At 30.9% G+C, this 17316-nt stretch overlaps 2 protein-coding genes across 2 annotated transcripts; both read right to left on the reverse strand.

Moving 5' to 3' along the window:
• Nucleotides 1-409: 409 nt before the first annotated feature.
• Nucleotides 410-9608, reverse strand: LOC132721478 (dihydrofolate reductase-like). The gene is made up of 7 exons (XM_060705786.1): nt 9542-9608; nt 5290-5420; nt 3848-3906; nt 2844-2961; nt 2144-2273; nt 1628-1737; nt 410-1025 (listed from the first exon to the last, which is right to left on the reverse strand). The coding sequence occupies exons 2-7, from the start codon at nt 5415-5417 to the stop codon at nt 953-955; spliced, it is 618 nt and encodes a 205-aa protein (XP_060561769.1). The 5' UTR covers nt 5418-5420; nt 9542-9608; the 3' UTR covers nt 410-952.
• Nucleotides 9533-16163, reverse strand: LOC132721463 (dihydrofolate reductase-like). The gene is made up of 5 exons (XM_060705770.1): nt 16112-16163; nt 14530-14635; nt 13058-13178; nt 12332-12447; nt 9533-9611 (listed from the first exon to the last, which is right to left on the reverse strand). Exons 1-5 carry the CDS (start codon nt 16152-16154, stop codon nt 9533-9535), a joined length of 465 nt encoding a protein of 154 aa, XP_060561753.1. The 5' UTR covers nt 16155-16163.
• Nucleotides 16164-17316: the final 1153 nt, after the last annotated feature.

Below are 17316 nucleotides of genomic sequence, written 5' to 3' on the forward strand. Positions count from 1 at the left end.
TAAATATAGCACGCAGAGTCGTTCACCGCTATAATTCTGAGATTTAATATTGATAATCATACTAATTGTATCCAGTTTCTTCAGTATCTTAGTATTTCCAATGAACTATCACAATTAATTACAGTATTTAAGTATTTCTCATGTTTTTTTCGATATTATAGATTTTTGTTTAAACATTTGGTCTTAACATACTTATGTGAGAAAAAAACTCGAAAATGTGAGATTCCTCGATTGGAGCCAATGAAAGCAACACAATTACATGAAAATTGTAGCCTCGGTTTTGCCGGCGATATATGGTCCTGGATTAAGTTTTCTTCATTTTTATCCGATATTTTTTTAATCCTCCCAGAGTATGAGATAAATACTATATCATTTTAGGTAAAGTAATTCTATACATAAAGCAATATATATATATATATATATAAGCGGGATTCTTAGCTATAACTAAAGTAGGCATTCATCAACATGTATATGAAATCATCAAACTTAAGAAAACGTCAGTAAAGATGTATTCAAGTAAATCTTCAATAAAAAAATTTTTTATCATGTACAAGTCTTATTCAGGTTCAAGATTAATCGAAAGTAAATAAAAATTACCCTTTCTAAACTAAAAGGAGCCACTACAAGGCAATGACCACCCTTGACTTTTTCTTATTTCTAAAGTCAACCACGCCAGAAAAAAATAGTAGTAAAGACTACTCCTACAAAACTGATTTTTTTGTAACTAAAAAACACAAATTTCATATTGGATCTGGTGGACAGGTCAGTTCAAGGTCAAGCTCAAGTTTGAATTAAGCATCATGTTGGGTTTGAAATACGCATTATTTTATCCGAGAATGAATAATTTGTCCTCAAATGACAAAGTTACGACAACTTCAGCAAATTTCAATAATTAGACATTGACGGTCAATTTTTTCCACTTACAACTTTTTCAATAGTTAAATTATCTGACTTATTTTGAATAAATCTTAAATTCATATTTCACACCATTTTCTTCCATTATCTTTCCTTTATTAGGATGGTTCCTGAAAAGAAAAAAATACGTGTAAAAAGATAAGCACGATTAAAATATCTTGAAGGTGTTGACCTTATGGTTGTTGTGGACAATCAATTTATCAATTGCAACTTCTAATTATAGCAAGTTCTGCCAAAAGTCTAGAAGAATTCAATTACTTGATCTTCAAGGTCAATACCGTTTATGAGTCAAGTCAATATTAATTTGATTCACTTAAAGGTTTGGTTTTAAACTTTCCTGTGTCCAATTAAGACAATCCATTGTGAAATAATAGACTTATATATAGGTAGTTGCCCTATCAAACATTTTACCATGAATGTCAAGGTCAGTCTTGTTCAAAGGGTTGATATGTCCAAGTATAAGGCCAATTCATTGAGAAGTAAAAAAAGAATATGCTGAACGTGAAAATGTTTCAGACGGCAACGGCATCGGCAACAGAAACAATAACAACAACAGCGGCTACGTCAACGACATGACTGTAGCAATAACTCTTTATGAAAAAATCGACTTACAAAACCAAATATAATTACCACTCAATAGATAACAGCGTAGAGAGGACAACATTCTCTTATTTAAATATAATTTCATATAAGTTTTCCGGTGTTTACTTACTGAACTTCCTTGAATGAATCGTCAAATTGTGGGAAGAAAGCATCAGATGGGAAGTCTTTGTACACGTGTGTTAGAAAAAGTCGACCAAACTGTGGATGACGGAGAGCCTCCTATTGGATAAACCAGTCATTCTATATTTAGAACGTCAAATGGGAAAAAGTTTGAATTGAAATGTCTTTGAAGTTTCAATTGATGGAAAGCTACTTCCTTGAAAATATGCAATACATACACATTAAAAAACACATTTCCAAAAGGTCTTTCCTAAAAGATATTTTAATAACACATAAAGTTCAACTCAAACAGAATAACATGTTACAATGATAACAAAATATCAATATATTCCCAAGCAATTAAAATCGAATTAAACACTGATTTCGCGAATACATGTGCAAATCATACAAAATAAACAAACATTTGAAGAACAACGCTGATTTTATTTTTGAAACGCGGCCGAAAAAGTCATTAGGGAGCGTAATTTTTTACAGCAATATATACCTCTTATATATATAATCTAACCTCATAAATGCTAGCACCTCCCATGATCCACACACTGTCGACTTCATTTTGATTGTCTAACTGATTTACTTCAGACATGGCAGCTTGAAACGTTTGTACAACTTTCAAAACATTTGGACTGTTACAATCTCTACAAAGTATACAACAATTGGATATAAATAGTTACCTCGTATGTATTCAACAATCTTTGGGATGATTGTCATGCCATTATATACTTAACAATATTTTAGCATTTATATCCGTACACCGCCTGCCCTAAGCCAATCATAATGGGGAAATTAATACCACAATAATCACAAAATGTATGACAGAAGAAAAGGGGGCGCTTATGGAGCACGCCATCCGTCATGAATTTTGTCGGGTTACCTATATATACTTCATGTACCATGTTCGATACCATTACGTAGGCTCTGGTGTGTTTGGTTAGTTTAATTGATTGGGTTTTACGTCACACCGACACAATATATGTCATATGGAGAGGTTCCAGCTTTTCAGTTAAAAACGTGTTGACCACTCTATTGAAAACAAGTGTGCACCTTACATTAACGGTATAAGTTTGTAACCTTGGATTAGATGGGGAAACCCAACATATGCAAGGTTAATAAAAAACAACAACAAAAAAAACTGATTCCTTATTGACTAAATTAGTTTGGTACAACTCATATTTCTGATTGAAAAGGTAAAGAAACAAAACTTATACTTTTCCGTCCAAGTGGTGCTGACAATAATGGTGTACACATTGGGAGCATTACGTTCAGCCTCACCTGCAACCAGCCAGGTCTTTCTGCCTCGAATTTGAATAATCTTTTTATTTCCCGCTATCAAAATAAATGACATTTAATTAAACAACTCTGCAAAACTTTTCTCTTTTTTTTTGGTACGAAATTGCAAGAAATGTTGTAATATTTAGCTGACATTATACTATTGAACAAGACAATTTGTGCACCCTTTTTTCGATATTTCGCATCATGTAACGATTTTATTACCTTTGAACTTTTACTGAATAACTTAAAACTCGGAATGCATGCCTTGTATGACAATTAACGTTAAAAGGATTGAACCAAATTGAAAATGGTGGTAAAAACACTAACAAGTGAAGTTTTGAAGGAATTTAACCAGTAATTACTTATTTCATCGAAAGTGACAGAAAATTAATACGGCATAATTTCCGAATCAGTGGTGAAAGACAAATGACCATTGGATCGTTAAACATCGGCTCTTTCCGTATACTTCGAGAAAGAGAACTCGTCTATGTACGAATACGCCAAAACAAGTCGCACCGGTTATAAGGCAAGTGTTCGTTCGCGAGAAAGTAAGACACTTTTTTTCTATGCCAGATTTAGAATGGAAATTGACAGTCATCAATTTCAAAATATATCTGTTAATCTTTCTTCCACTGTTTAAAAGAAACATATATCTCTATCACTTTGGCCATGGAGGCAAACATTATATCATGTGACCGAAAGTAGTTCCAATATGACGCCTTATTACGCCAATGGTCTATTGCGAAGAATTTAGCCGATATTAGATTGTAAGACGAACGGACGTTTTGTATTTAAATGACTATCAGCACGCACAAGCGTAATTCGAGCAGCATTTCATATTATTTATTTTTTAATTAATAAGGTTAATATTGTATTCAGATTAACTGTCATTCGGAAAAATGTCTAAATTTTAAAACAAGAGGAGAATAATATAACCTACCATCACGTGACTGACTCCTCAATGTTGAAACACATGTAGTGTAGTATTCATAATCTTGCCTGTATATAATCAAAAGAAAGAAATCTTAGAAGAAAGAAATCTAAGTGGTTTCCTTTGTTTTTCCATTTTTGCCGTTGTAGTGTCATCAATTTTTTCTATTGTAATACAGTCAGACTTAAAGAATCGAGTACGGGTATTGTGGGGGCTTGGTTCTTGACACGTCAGACTGGTAATTTAAGGTTCGAACCCCAGTAGTTACTAGTATTTGTCATTTTTATCGGAAGTGTACAGCATGGTAGCCAATAAATGAATCGTATGCAAAACGACAATTGAAACTTTAGAGACATATGTCCTTAACCTGAGGTCCGCCAGGCTATGATATATATTAGCCTTGTAGTTCTAGGTCCTCAAAAGAATAATTCTACATCGCAAATATAAAGCTCAAGGCTTATAGTTCACACAAAAAAATCAAAGTGTCTTGCTGCATATTTTGATATAAAATAAGTGGCCCAGAACTAAGTTCAATACAGCATCCTGCTTTAACTTTTATAAAGGGACCACAAGGTGACGCTTCAGGTAACATAGCAAAACGTATGGCAAAACAGATTCTGGGGAGATTTAAGTCTGTTTTCCATATAAGCGAAATGGACAATGCGTAAAGTCATCCCGGAGAGAGGCCATTTTTGACCCCAGGGACAAAATATATATTATTGTTGTAGATGTTGCCTAGGCAATGCTTCATCCCAAATATTTAAGTTTTAAACATGTAGTTTCAGAATCGATTTAAATGCCATGTCTTATAGATCATCCATGGATGGAACCAGTTTAATCCTGGGAAAATGTGTTATAACACTTTTATTAGAGATTCACAAGGTGATGCTACAAGTCAAATATCAAAGCACTGGGATTTTTCAAATTTATTTTAATTTCTTTATTTTGTTGTGGAAAAGACTACTGATTGCCTCCTTTAAGTCAATGTTACCAAGGTAACCCCAGAGAACACAACGATATAATTGTCGAAATTTAAGGAAAAGCGATACATGTCAAATATCTAAGGGCTTTTACATGTTGTTTTGGAGAATAATTTGTTAGATATTGATTTTTATTTTACATTTAGCTCTATTTATGAAGATGATAGTATTGTGAGAGATTTTATCTTATCTTTAGCATACGATATTTTGAAATTATGACTCACTATGGCTGCCAGGGGAGGTAATTAGACAGACAGAATTCCGACACCAGTTTAAGGGGTTATGGAAACGTTTTATCCTTCATTGTGAGAGTTTTAGATAGATTTGAGAGGGTACGAGAGACAATAAAATAAAAATGTTTCAGAAAGCTAATACAACAATGTTAAGGCGATCCTATGTTTTCCATAACATGCCATTATAATAACTGTAGCCTTTACTTATAGACGATAATACCAAGAAAAAAAAACTCACTTAAGACTTGGCCATGGAAGTTTCATTTTGTAACCTATACCTCTATTACCGTCACACATTGCAGCCATGATGTCAAATTTGATTGGTTCTTTTGGGGCTGCGCATTCAACTGGTCCATTTGTCGGCATGCTCTTTTAGTAAATACAAAAGGTATGTAAATAAAATTAGATGTGAATTTAAAATTTGTCAGTTTATTTTCAGCAACATTTGGAAATGGCTTGTTACAATGGTGAGTTATAGTGTTAATGTGAATGGGTAACTATGGGTTTCATGGGAGCGACATACATGAATAGAAATAAATTTCACGTTATAGTCCTGACAAACCTTTGTTAAAATTACACAGCCAGGTCAGCCTGTATGTCCGTGCAGAATGACTAGGTTCTGTACTCCTGGTTGTTTAGTTTTGTCTATTTTGATATAGAATTCCCTTAATTTTGTTACTGACCTCCCTTAACACAAAATCATCACTTTCAAGTTATTCAGTTATTCATGTTATTGCCCCGATGCAAAACTTGATAACAATCCATCGCCTTAATTAAATTTTTTTTGAATCAACATAGACATGCATGTTCCATAAAATTTGACATGAGAAGACCTTAGTATTGATTAAGGCCCAATGACACAAGAATGGATGACATATTTATTCAATCAAGGTTGAAAGCAAAATAAAAGCATAGGCCAAAAACCTAACCAGCAAATCCCACTTCTCCTTGTCTACATAGCTTATACCAGAAGCATTAAAAGCTAGAGGTGTGCTGCTATGGAATGAGTCTAAATTGTGCATTTTACATGTATATACAACAATCGAGCTGTGCAATGTTTATTTTATAGCAAAGCATAAATTTACATTTAAAAAATGAAAACTGAATACAATAAATTAGCATAAAACAAAGTACAGAAAACAAAATGTCAAAATAGTTATTTATTGAAAACCAAATCTACATTTATGCTTAAAATAAAGCAAGCTTACATGTCATGGTGTGAGATTTAACAATGTTGTTTTGATGTTTGAAACCAAAATAACTTAATATCTTGCTAACTTACAAGTTTAAAAAAGCACATTATGCCTTAGAAATACATTATTATTAAATTCTTTAGAAATTGTCAAATATATGTTTAAATAATGTTATAATAATGGATTTAGAGCATTATTTATTTCAAGTTTAACAAATGAGCAAAGTAGTGGTGAATGTTAAGTAATGTGTCTTAAAACTTTAAAGGTAGCAAAATGTAAACAAAGTGGTATTTTGACTTCCATACAAAATACTTATTCACAATAGATATACCAATTACAAACAGAGCAAAAGAAGCAAAAAATAGTTTATCTATATGGCAAATGAGTATTTTTTTGGAGACAGTTACAGAATATCATAAAAGGATGTTTTTTTAGAAATAAAAATGATGGCATAATGGGCCTTTAAACACCAAACATATATCAAGATACGAGTATTATCAGTTGCTTTCATAATAATATGCATAATTGTAGTCAAAACATCCAAATACTTTAAATTCACAATTTTATCTACAATTATTTATTTTTGAACACATGAAAGATCCTGTATGTTGTAATTTAGGTTGCATACCACACTCAAGTGAAATTATGTATGTATATAATTATGCTTATAAAACAATTTTCAAACATCGAAGAATATGTTATATATGTACTGCAAATATTTGTACATATTATACTAATCATTAAAACATATGCATTCATTTCTTTTTGAAAAATTTGACTTAGAATTTATAGAAAATATGTTTTTTATTACCTCCCTTTATTTACATGAAATATTAAATTCAGTAATATCTTTATAAATAATGCTTTTTGGATCTTAAAAAAATTTATAAATCTTAATTTGAGCATTATATTTATGATATAAAACCATAAAAATATTGTGTTACAGGATATTTGACATTACATAGGTCAGCAAGAAGAAAAACAATTTTAATATAATAATATATATGGCATGTGAAAGACAACTGTTTTTGAACACATTTGACTGTCAACAATTGATTTTGAACACATTTTGCAAGGCGATTTCAATTATATGATAACAAATTAAGACAATTAACAAATATTTTTGAACACATGCATGATCAATTTTATGATATCAAATTAAGACAGTTGATAAATATTATTAAACACGTGTATGGTATAATTATGGTTAACAAAATGGTGTTTTTAAATATTTGTCAACACATATAAGACAATATACAAGTACTTAACATTTTGACGCATAGCTCATTCGGTTAGAGCGTGAGACTTGTAATCTCGACATTGTGGGTTCGATTCCCGGGCTGGCCAACTAAAATAACTAATCAGTATTTCTGATGAGACTTTAAATCAAAGTCCCGTGTATGAGTGCTTGAGAAGTGATAAAGAAGCAGGAGAAACTTCAGAAACTGAGGCATCTATTTGTATCTGTATATTACACTATCCTCCAAAGTATAAAATGACTAATACTCTTCTGGAGGACTCGCCCATATGGGCAACCGGTGGCGAGTATATATAAAGGCAAAGACACAAAAATTAACATTTTGAACACATGGCAAGTGAGAGACAACTATATTTGAACACTTTTAAACATGATGATCGTAATTATTTTTGAACACATTTATGACCATAGGCATAACATTTTTAAAACTTATGGCAAGTGAGAGACAACTATATTTGAACAAATTTTTACATATTGATGGTTATTATTTTTTTAACACATTTAAGACTATAGACAGAACATTTTGAACACTTATGGTAGGTGAGTTTCAAACTATATTTGAACACATTTTAAAATGGAGGAGTATGAGAAAATAAATATATTTGAAAACCTTGATGAAAACACACAAAATCTATATCTGATTGTATTTCAAAATTTCAAGTAAACTTGAAAACAAATACATTTTGTAGATTACTTATTACTTATTTTTTAGATCAGATACAAAAGCCAAAATAATGCATAATTCCAAATAAAGACAAAATCCATTTTTTAATAACTTACTTAAAAGAAAAAGAATAACAAAATTTTCAAGTAAAATGAAAACATAATTATCCTTGTAAATCAAAAGAACCAAAATAATGCATCATTTTACCATGTAGTCTGACCCGGGCTCTTTACTGGTGTAAGCTATATTTTTGTATTTTGATACTTTTACGTATTGAAATCTCTTTCACTTTGAATGGACTGTTCTAAATTCAACGATAGGTAAAATCCATTAATGATGTCAAAAATTCAGCAGATTTAAGATCTAAAATAATATTTTAAACAACATTTATTGTCAGGGAGGGCGATCAGCGTGTGGCGTTTGTTTACAGTAACATAAAGTCCAAGTTCAGCATGGCCGCACTTTAAAAATGTTTTTTGGCTATTTTTTTTCATTATATCTTTCAATACATAAATAAACAACATTGCATGATCACCCACCCTGTATTGTACGACTGTATGCAAGTAGCAATCTATATGCTGAATCAATTATGTGCAATATTTGTATATACATGCATTTTCATTAAAGGACCTCAACTGTCTGAAAGCCTTAACACATAAAATTTGAATTTCTTCTTTGATCAACAGGGGCATTAAAAATGTGCTATTTTTGTGCTACTCTTCTTCCGATTCGCTTTTAAATTTTGAGATATTTTTCACAATTAGAGAAATATTTCTGGAAAAACTGCATGAGCAAATAATCTATAAAACTTTGCACACTATTTCTTGGTCTAGAACTATAATATCAAATGGAAAATTAGTCTCAAAAAATTATTTCCAATCCTGACATGTCAAGAAACCTCCGTGGAGTTCCTTTAAGCAATTTATACAAGTGCTGTGAGTGTATAAAAGCATTGGCATCTTATATTAACAGCTGATGTAGATAAATTGTCAAGTTCTTTTATACAATATGAAGGAAAATATTATCATAGCAGTAATATGTATTATAATATATATAAAGGGCACAAAAATAGCACATTTTTAATGCCCCTGTTGATCAAAGAAAAAATTCAAATTTTAAGTTTTTAGGTTTTAGGCAGTTGAGTTCCTTTAATGAAAATATGTATGTATATGAAGATTTTATTAGTTTTCATGAAAATGATAGAATTATGAGCGATTTTTTTATCTTATCTTAGCACATAATATATATTGAGAATGACACTCAAAATGGCCGCCAGTGGAGGTAATAATTGCAGAAAATAACTAAACTGAACATTACAATATCATTACAACACAAGTCAGGGGAGACAATAAAAATACAAATATATTTAGCACACCTTTTCAAAAACTTCAAATCTAAACTTGATATTGTTCTCTTCCTGTAACTCGACTGGCACATTATCTGGACTGAAAACAAAAATAAAAAAATACAAGTTTTTAAAATGTATAAAGTCATACAAAGTCTGCCCTGTAACAAACCCAAAACAAAAATACATGTTTGAATTTAAAAATAAATTTGGTACTAAATCGCTTTACAAGCAAATGGTGCATGCACAACATAATTGCTAAACTGATAATACCCTACTGAAAACATTGTTCAGGAATATTTTATTCTGTTTAGGTACAATATCAATGTGTATTACATAACAGAGACATTATGTGCTACAACATTTTTCGTGACATAAGTAATGGCATCAATATTATTTTACTACCGATACATTATATCAAAATTATTTCATAAGATAAAGCTTTGTGTCCTTTGAAGCTGCATGCCTCCAGATGAGTGAAAATATTTCAATAAAATCAAACTTGAGAAATATGTACTAAGATTTTAGGAAAAGTATAATGATTCAAGATTCAAGTAATATTTTACATGTTATGTGCAGTTAATGACTGATTTTTCGGTATTTACAAGTATATTTCTACTGCGTTACTAACACAGTAAGGGCTATTCATACATATTTTGAACACTCTTTGGTAATTTACGTGGTTGTAAGTAAAGTGCCATTGATAATGTGTAAATTGCTTCCTTTTGGTTATTTCACAATATCATACATTCAAATACATTTTCAAAATTTTCATGAAAATTAGCATGAATCTAGAGGCGTGCTGCTTTAAACTTAAATTCAACAAGACCATGGAAAAGTCTAAACCTTCCAGAACCCAGAGTGATCAGTCATTTCAATAAATACTCAATAATTTACATGTAATATACAACAAGAGCTGTCGGTAGGACAGCAACGCTCGACTATTCTTAGTGCTTGATAGTAAAAAAAATGCTTGATACAGTTACCTCCTCCTGTTTACAGGTTGGGGTCATAATGGTGAACAAGTGTGCAGAGTTTCAAAGCCATATGTCAATGGACTTTGAAAATATTTGAACTATTACAAAAACTTTAACGTAAATTCTAAGTTGAAAAAGGGGCATAATTCTGTCAAAATGCTTGATAGAGTTACCTCCTCCTGTTTACAGGTTGGGGTCATGATGTTGAACAAGTGTGCAAAGTTTGAAAGCCATATGTCAATGGACTTTGAAAATATTTGAACTATTACAAAAACTTTAACGTAAATTCTAAGTCGAAAAAGGGGCATAATTCTGTCAAAATGCGTGATAGAGTTACCTCCTTCTGTCTACAGGTTGGGGTCATGATGGTGAACAAGTGTGCAAAGTTTCAAAGCCATATGACTATGGACTTTGAAAATATTTGAACTATTACAAAAACTTTAACGTAAATTCTAAGTCGAAAAAGGGGCATAATTCTGTCCAAATGCTTGATAGAGTTACCTCCTCCTGTCTACAGGTTGGGGTCATGATGGTGAACAAGTGTGCAAAGTTTCAAAGCCATATGTCAATGGACTTTGAAAATATTTGAACTATTACAAAAACTTTAACATAAGTGGTTACGCCGAAGCGGACGCAGACGCCGACGCTCGGGTGACTGCAATAGCTCTACTTATTCTTGTCGAATAGTCGAGCTAAAAATTAACATGTAAGACATTGAAATTTACATGTGATACAAGATAATTTACAGGTAAAACATACTAATTTACATGTAATAAACAATAATTTACATGTAATACACAATAATTTACATGTAAAATGCAATACTTTACATGTAAAACACAATAACTTAAATGTAAAACATAATAATTTACATGTAATACAAAATAATTTACATGTAATACACAATAATTTACATATAAACTCAATCATTTACATGTAAAACAGAATAATTTACATGTAATACATGCATTACACAACAGTTTACATGTAAAATACAATAAATTACATGTAACATATCATAATTTACGTGTAATACACACAATAATTTACATACACAATATACACAATGATGTACATGTAATAGACCATAATTTTTGATATCCACTGCACACTGATTGCCAAAATTTTGAAAATTTACAAATCATCAACATCATCAAATCTTACACATCATCTGACCATAGTTTAAAATATAAGACATCTCAGGGAATATAACTGGATACAGCAATTATATACATACTCAATAGTACCTAGTAGGGATCAATATTTTCAACTAGGATGGGAACCTCACCCAGCCACTTCAAATTTGTTACACAATACATTTTCGACATATCAGAAGCCAAATAAATCAAAGAATTTCTCTGGTTGCTAAATTATTTTTAAATACATGTACAATTATTGTAAATGTATTAATTTTGAATCTGCGTCTGAAATCAAAATTTGACCTTGTACATGACCTTGAGTGTGACCTATTCAGCCAGTATGTCATTTTTTTTACTTGTCAAACAAAAACATTGATTTTGTTCATGGCCAGGCATTTTTTCAGATTCTAAACTTAAGAAATAACTAAATGACAGAAATGGAAATTTACATAATAATCAGTATATCAAATAAATTTGATGTTTTGAACTAAAGTCAATTATCAAATTTTTTGTATCCGAACATTGATGCTGTTTTTGTTCAACTCTTATTTGTTTTGATTATAAAAACATCTTTACATTGGCTATTATGCAAAGAAAAGAAAAAGTCTACTTGAATGGCAAATTGCAAGACACAAGGAAGACAACTGTGCGGATATTTATCATGAAACTTACTCAAAGTTGTCTCCCTTTTCATTTGTACTTACTTTGCAATCTTTGTGAATTTTTCATCTGAAATTTCTGGCAGAAAAGTATCACATTCATAGTCCTTTAACACCCTTGTAAGATAAATTCTACAGGGATATGGTCCCGCCATAGCTTCCTGTAGAAACATAAGGAGCAAAAAACACAGTTTTAAAATTATGCTAGCTTACAAAATTATAAATCATTTAAACTAACTAGAGCCTGAGGTTATAATGAAATGTTCTAAGCTCGAATTTCAAATCTCTAGTATTCGATTGGTCAGAAACAAGTGCAGAATTAACATTGACCAATGAAAATCCAGAGTTTGGTAACAAAATTGGTAATTAAAATTCATAATCTTAAGGCTCATACTTCTGTCGTAATTATGTAAAAAACGGTAACCATAACACAAGTAGGACTCGAACCAACAACACTCGAGTCAAATACACCTTAAAGGCTTAACCACTTGGCCATCTGAGTCCCTCTGAATATAAAAATGCTCATCATTGAGATTCTTAAATAAATCACTCAAAACATTTATTCGCTTCAAATTACAATAAAGCAAAAAGAACATAATCATGATTATTTAAATATATTCTGAATTGACATTTTTTCCCCCAAAAAACAGATTTGTAAAACACATGAGTTTTACATAATGGTCATATTCAAAGTACAACAAGCACAGTATGCAAATATAAGACCTTACTATTTGATATCACAGACCTAAAGTAGAAAACCGATTTTAATACCTTATACACAGAGCTCCCCCCAATGATATGTATATTTTCCACAAGGTCAGATAACTCTGTTTCTACCAGAGACAAAGCCTCCGTTAAACTTCTAGCTATATGAACACCAGTTGGTACCTCCCTGAAAATATAGTTCACGTATTTTTGTAGCAGATAGTGGATTTCTGATGATACTTGTTTATATTCAAAAGTTTGAACATATTTTAGGTTATACAATGTTATAGCATTGGATAAGTAACCACCTATAACCCTCAGTTACCAATTCTAATGTAACGCAGTCATGTGGTTCAAAGACTCCAAAAATTGCAGAACAGATGTCCTGTCAAGAATTGGGGCTGAAAAGTTAGTGTTAACCCCTGGCAAATTACTAACAACTTGTCCATCAGTAGTGATTATAAGGCAAATGACCATTAGGGACATTTTTGTTTGTTCGTTTTGGGTTTTACGTCACATCGACACAGTATAGGTCATATCGCGACGTTCCAGCTTTACTGGTGGAGGAAGACCTCAGGTGCCCTTCCATGCATTATTTCAGGCACGAACGGGCACCTGAGTTGAACCACTGACGTTCCGTAAGCTAGCTGGATAGCTTCCTCACATAAAAGAATCCAGAGTCCCTCTTGGGATTCGAACCCATAACGGTGAGGGGCAAGTGGTTTGAAGTCAACGACCTTAACCACTCGGCCACGAACGCCCCTCATTAGACGCATTATACAAGATAAAATGTCATAGAGAAATTGCATTTCACCACCAGGCTTGAACCAGCAGTCTCTGTATCACAAAATGGTTGCTCGAAAATATCAGTAATTCTATTTTCACTTCAGTAATTCTTATTTTCGCATAGATGATAGTAATTACCCATTTCCTGCTGAATTACTTAAATGGACAAGTCCCAAATTCCACTTGTGGAACTGTTTGTCATCAATCATCAATGTTTGTTAGATGGATGGTGAACATTCAAATTTTGACTTTTCTTTATCATACTTTCGACTTTTCATCAACGTACATTGTAGTTTTGACTTTTCACCATCATACTTTCAAGATTTATATGTTATAGACCATGCTCATGGTGTTATGTATTTTTTTTTTTTGGATTACACAGAGTCAATTAACATAAAGAAAGTTTGTTTTGTTTTGCTTTTTATTTCTCACTGACTAAAACCTGAACATAAGAGTTCAAGCTAGCCATAAAATATGAAAAGAAGTGACTTTTCTATTTACACAAAATGGAAAAATATTTTCACAAGATAAGAAGAAAAAAGATTTGAGAGAAATGATATTCAAAATCGTGCATGGATATTGTACTGAATGCGATATTGTATTGAATGGTAAATATTGATGACACATAGATATTGAAATATTCAATGACAGCCCTAAGCAATATTAGATTTTAGTTACCTAATCATATTATGATTTTACTGTTTGTTTATTTTGAGGCAGTGGTTTTACCTTATGCTATGAATAGTACTTACTTTAGTTCTCTACTAAGGACTATGTTAATACGTCCTTTCAAAGGCCGAAATTTTTCAGGTATAGAAAACCATGTTTTTCTCCCCATTATGACAGCATTCTGTTTATCTGAAAAAATTAAAGTGTATAAAGCTATACATGTATATTTGAAGTTTTTGGATTGCAAAAATATTCAAATTTTCATGATTAAAGGGTTAAGTATAGGTTAGAGTGCATATTGGGTGTTCTTCGTAAATAAGAAAGCTAAAAAGGAGCGGAGCTTGCGAAGCGACTGTAGCTTTCTTATTTACGAAGAACATCCAATATGCACTCTAACCAGCTTAGTGCTCCGCCCACTTGCGTTTTATAATATAAAACATCCAGTTTATATAAAATCTGTTCTATTAAGATTTGTAACCTGAAAATTTGAAAAATCCTTGTCGGTGATTGGCTTAAAAAAATTGGCGAGCACTTACTAGTGTTTCAATAAGCAGAGTTATAGCTTCAAACACAATCGAACTAAAATAAATTTGTTTAAACTAAAGGGTTAACCAGAATGCCTCCAAATTCATGCTAATTTTCATAAAAAATTTGTTTGTTTGTTTGTTTGTTTGTTTCATTTTACGCCTTTTCCCAACAAAAAAAAAACATATCTAGAAGTAAAATTTTGTGAAGTGAACAGAGGAAGTAATTTACAAAATGCAATTGGCACTTAAAATATGATTAAATTACCAAAAAGAAGTCAAAATGTTCAAAAGTTAAGTCCTTACTGCAGTAAGTCACCCAGTACAAATATGGTGATGAATACTGCAAAATCACTCATTAATCACTTATAACTTGTAAATCATTACTTGAATCTTCATTATTTTTACTTTTCTTAAATTTTTAGTACACTTTTCTCAAGTTTGATTTTCTTGAAATATTTTGGCTCATTTGTAGGCATGCAGCTTTAATATTTTTTTTATTCTGGGCACATGGAATTTCTATTAGTGTCTTCTATGTATTTCTAATGTGTATTTTACACAAGTTCAAACTAATAATTCAATATAATTGAATATACCTGACTACAATTTTTATACATTTTAAACATTTTGTTCTCATTTAATTGACTGTAAATCATTAACTTTCAAACAGATTGTAAGACTTACAAAATGTAATATATATTCACTTTTATTATACATAAACTGGAATTTATTGCTGCACTAAATTATTTCACTTTAAATAATGTTACGCTATAGTTAATATTGCACTGAACAAAACAAGCAGCGATATTGCGTTGAGACTTAAAATTTGTGGAATAACGTATCCGTGAAGTCCATGAAAATAAATGCCCCACAAATAATGATGGTTGTACAGTAGTAAAGTCATATGATATTATAATTTAGTCATATGACAACCTCGTAAAAAATATACATGTCTAAAATGCTTGCATAACACTACAATATACATGCATGTACAGTAACACAGTAACAATAAAATTGTGAATCCCATAAATATTTTGTATAAGACCTAGCCGATTATTGTTAATCAAGTTACAGTAAAGACTTTTAGGAAAAGAAAAAGAAATTATAATAACTTCAGGACATGAAAAACACATGCTCTTACCAGGATTTATTGTATCTGATGTCATCTTTTTGAAAAATTCCATATCTTTCCTGAAAAATAACAAAATGTAGCAAAATATACCCAAATTATAGAATTTCTAAGAATAAATATATTCATTCACCATATTTCATCAAAATAGACATTATAAAAACATTTTTACCAGTAACAAAATTATATATTCAAATCCTGTACTGTTTGGTCACACTTAGTGTTAATTTACATAAATCATGACACATAAACAAATGAGCATGTAAAAATTTATACATGTAACATCGCGAAATCATGTAAAAATTATATGTAAATCACATATTTTACATAAATGATAAAAAATTAAAAAGTGAATTACTTCAAACAGCAAGAAATTTCCATTTAACCCAAATTCCCTTTTTATTACACGCTGCCAAAAACCAAATGAAGCTTTTTAAAGCATATTTGATTTCCAAATTTTTTCCCCCCAACGAACAAAAAAAAAATTTTCAAAGGGGCCTGGGAAAAATGTAAAAGCGGGTTTTTACCGGGACTTTTTCCCTCTTTATTTGGAAAGTTGATTACAAAAAATAGCTAATTTCGCTAAAAACTTTGAAATAAAAGCTAAATTTTAAAAAAGTTATTTGACAAATGCATGTACTATAAATCCACGTAATTAATTAATAACGTAATTCAAGTACGTGATAAAAATATACAAATTTAACTAATATATTTCATATCTGGAAAGTAATATATGCATTTAATTAATGCTACTACTAGTTATAATTATTAAAGCATTCATTAATTAATTTAAAGCAGAAAATAAAGAAAATGCAAGAAGATGACAATTAAAACAAAAATAAGCATGATGTGTACATGTGCATATTGTAAGGGGGGGGGGGGGCTAACCGCTCAAATGTAATCCAATACTGTATACTATACAGTTACAATTAAATTTTCAGGTTTATACTATATTATATAGTATAAACCTGAAAATTTAATTGTAGTAAAGAATCACAAACGTAGCAACAGGGAGAATTGTGTACTAGTTAACTTCTAGAGTATAATACATTACTAAATATTTTTCACTTACAATTAATGATATTAAGTTAACTGAAATTAGCACATAAAGTAAAAACTGCATGAAAAGAAAAAAAAATAGATTAAACACTTAGAGGATAACGAACCAGACGGGCAAATATTAACTAAAAAGAAATTCCATGCACACTCGTAGCGAT

The sequence above is a fragment of the Ruditapes philippinarum genome, unplaced genomic scaffold (genome assembly GCF_026571515.1).
Source record: "Ruditapes philippinarum isolate M1 unplaced genomic scaffold, ASM2657151v2 ctg227_1_1_1_1, whole genome shotgun sequence".
In the NCBI taxonomy this organism is placed as follows: Eukaryota; Metazoa; Mollusca; class Bivalvia; order Venerida; family Veneridae; genus Ruditapes; species Ruditapes philippinarum.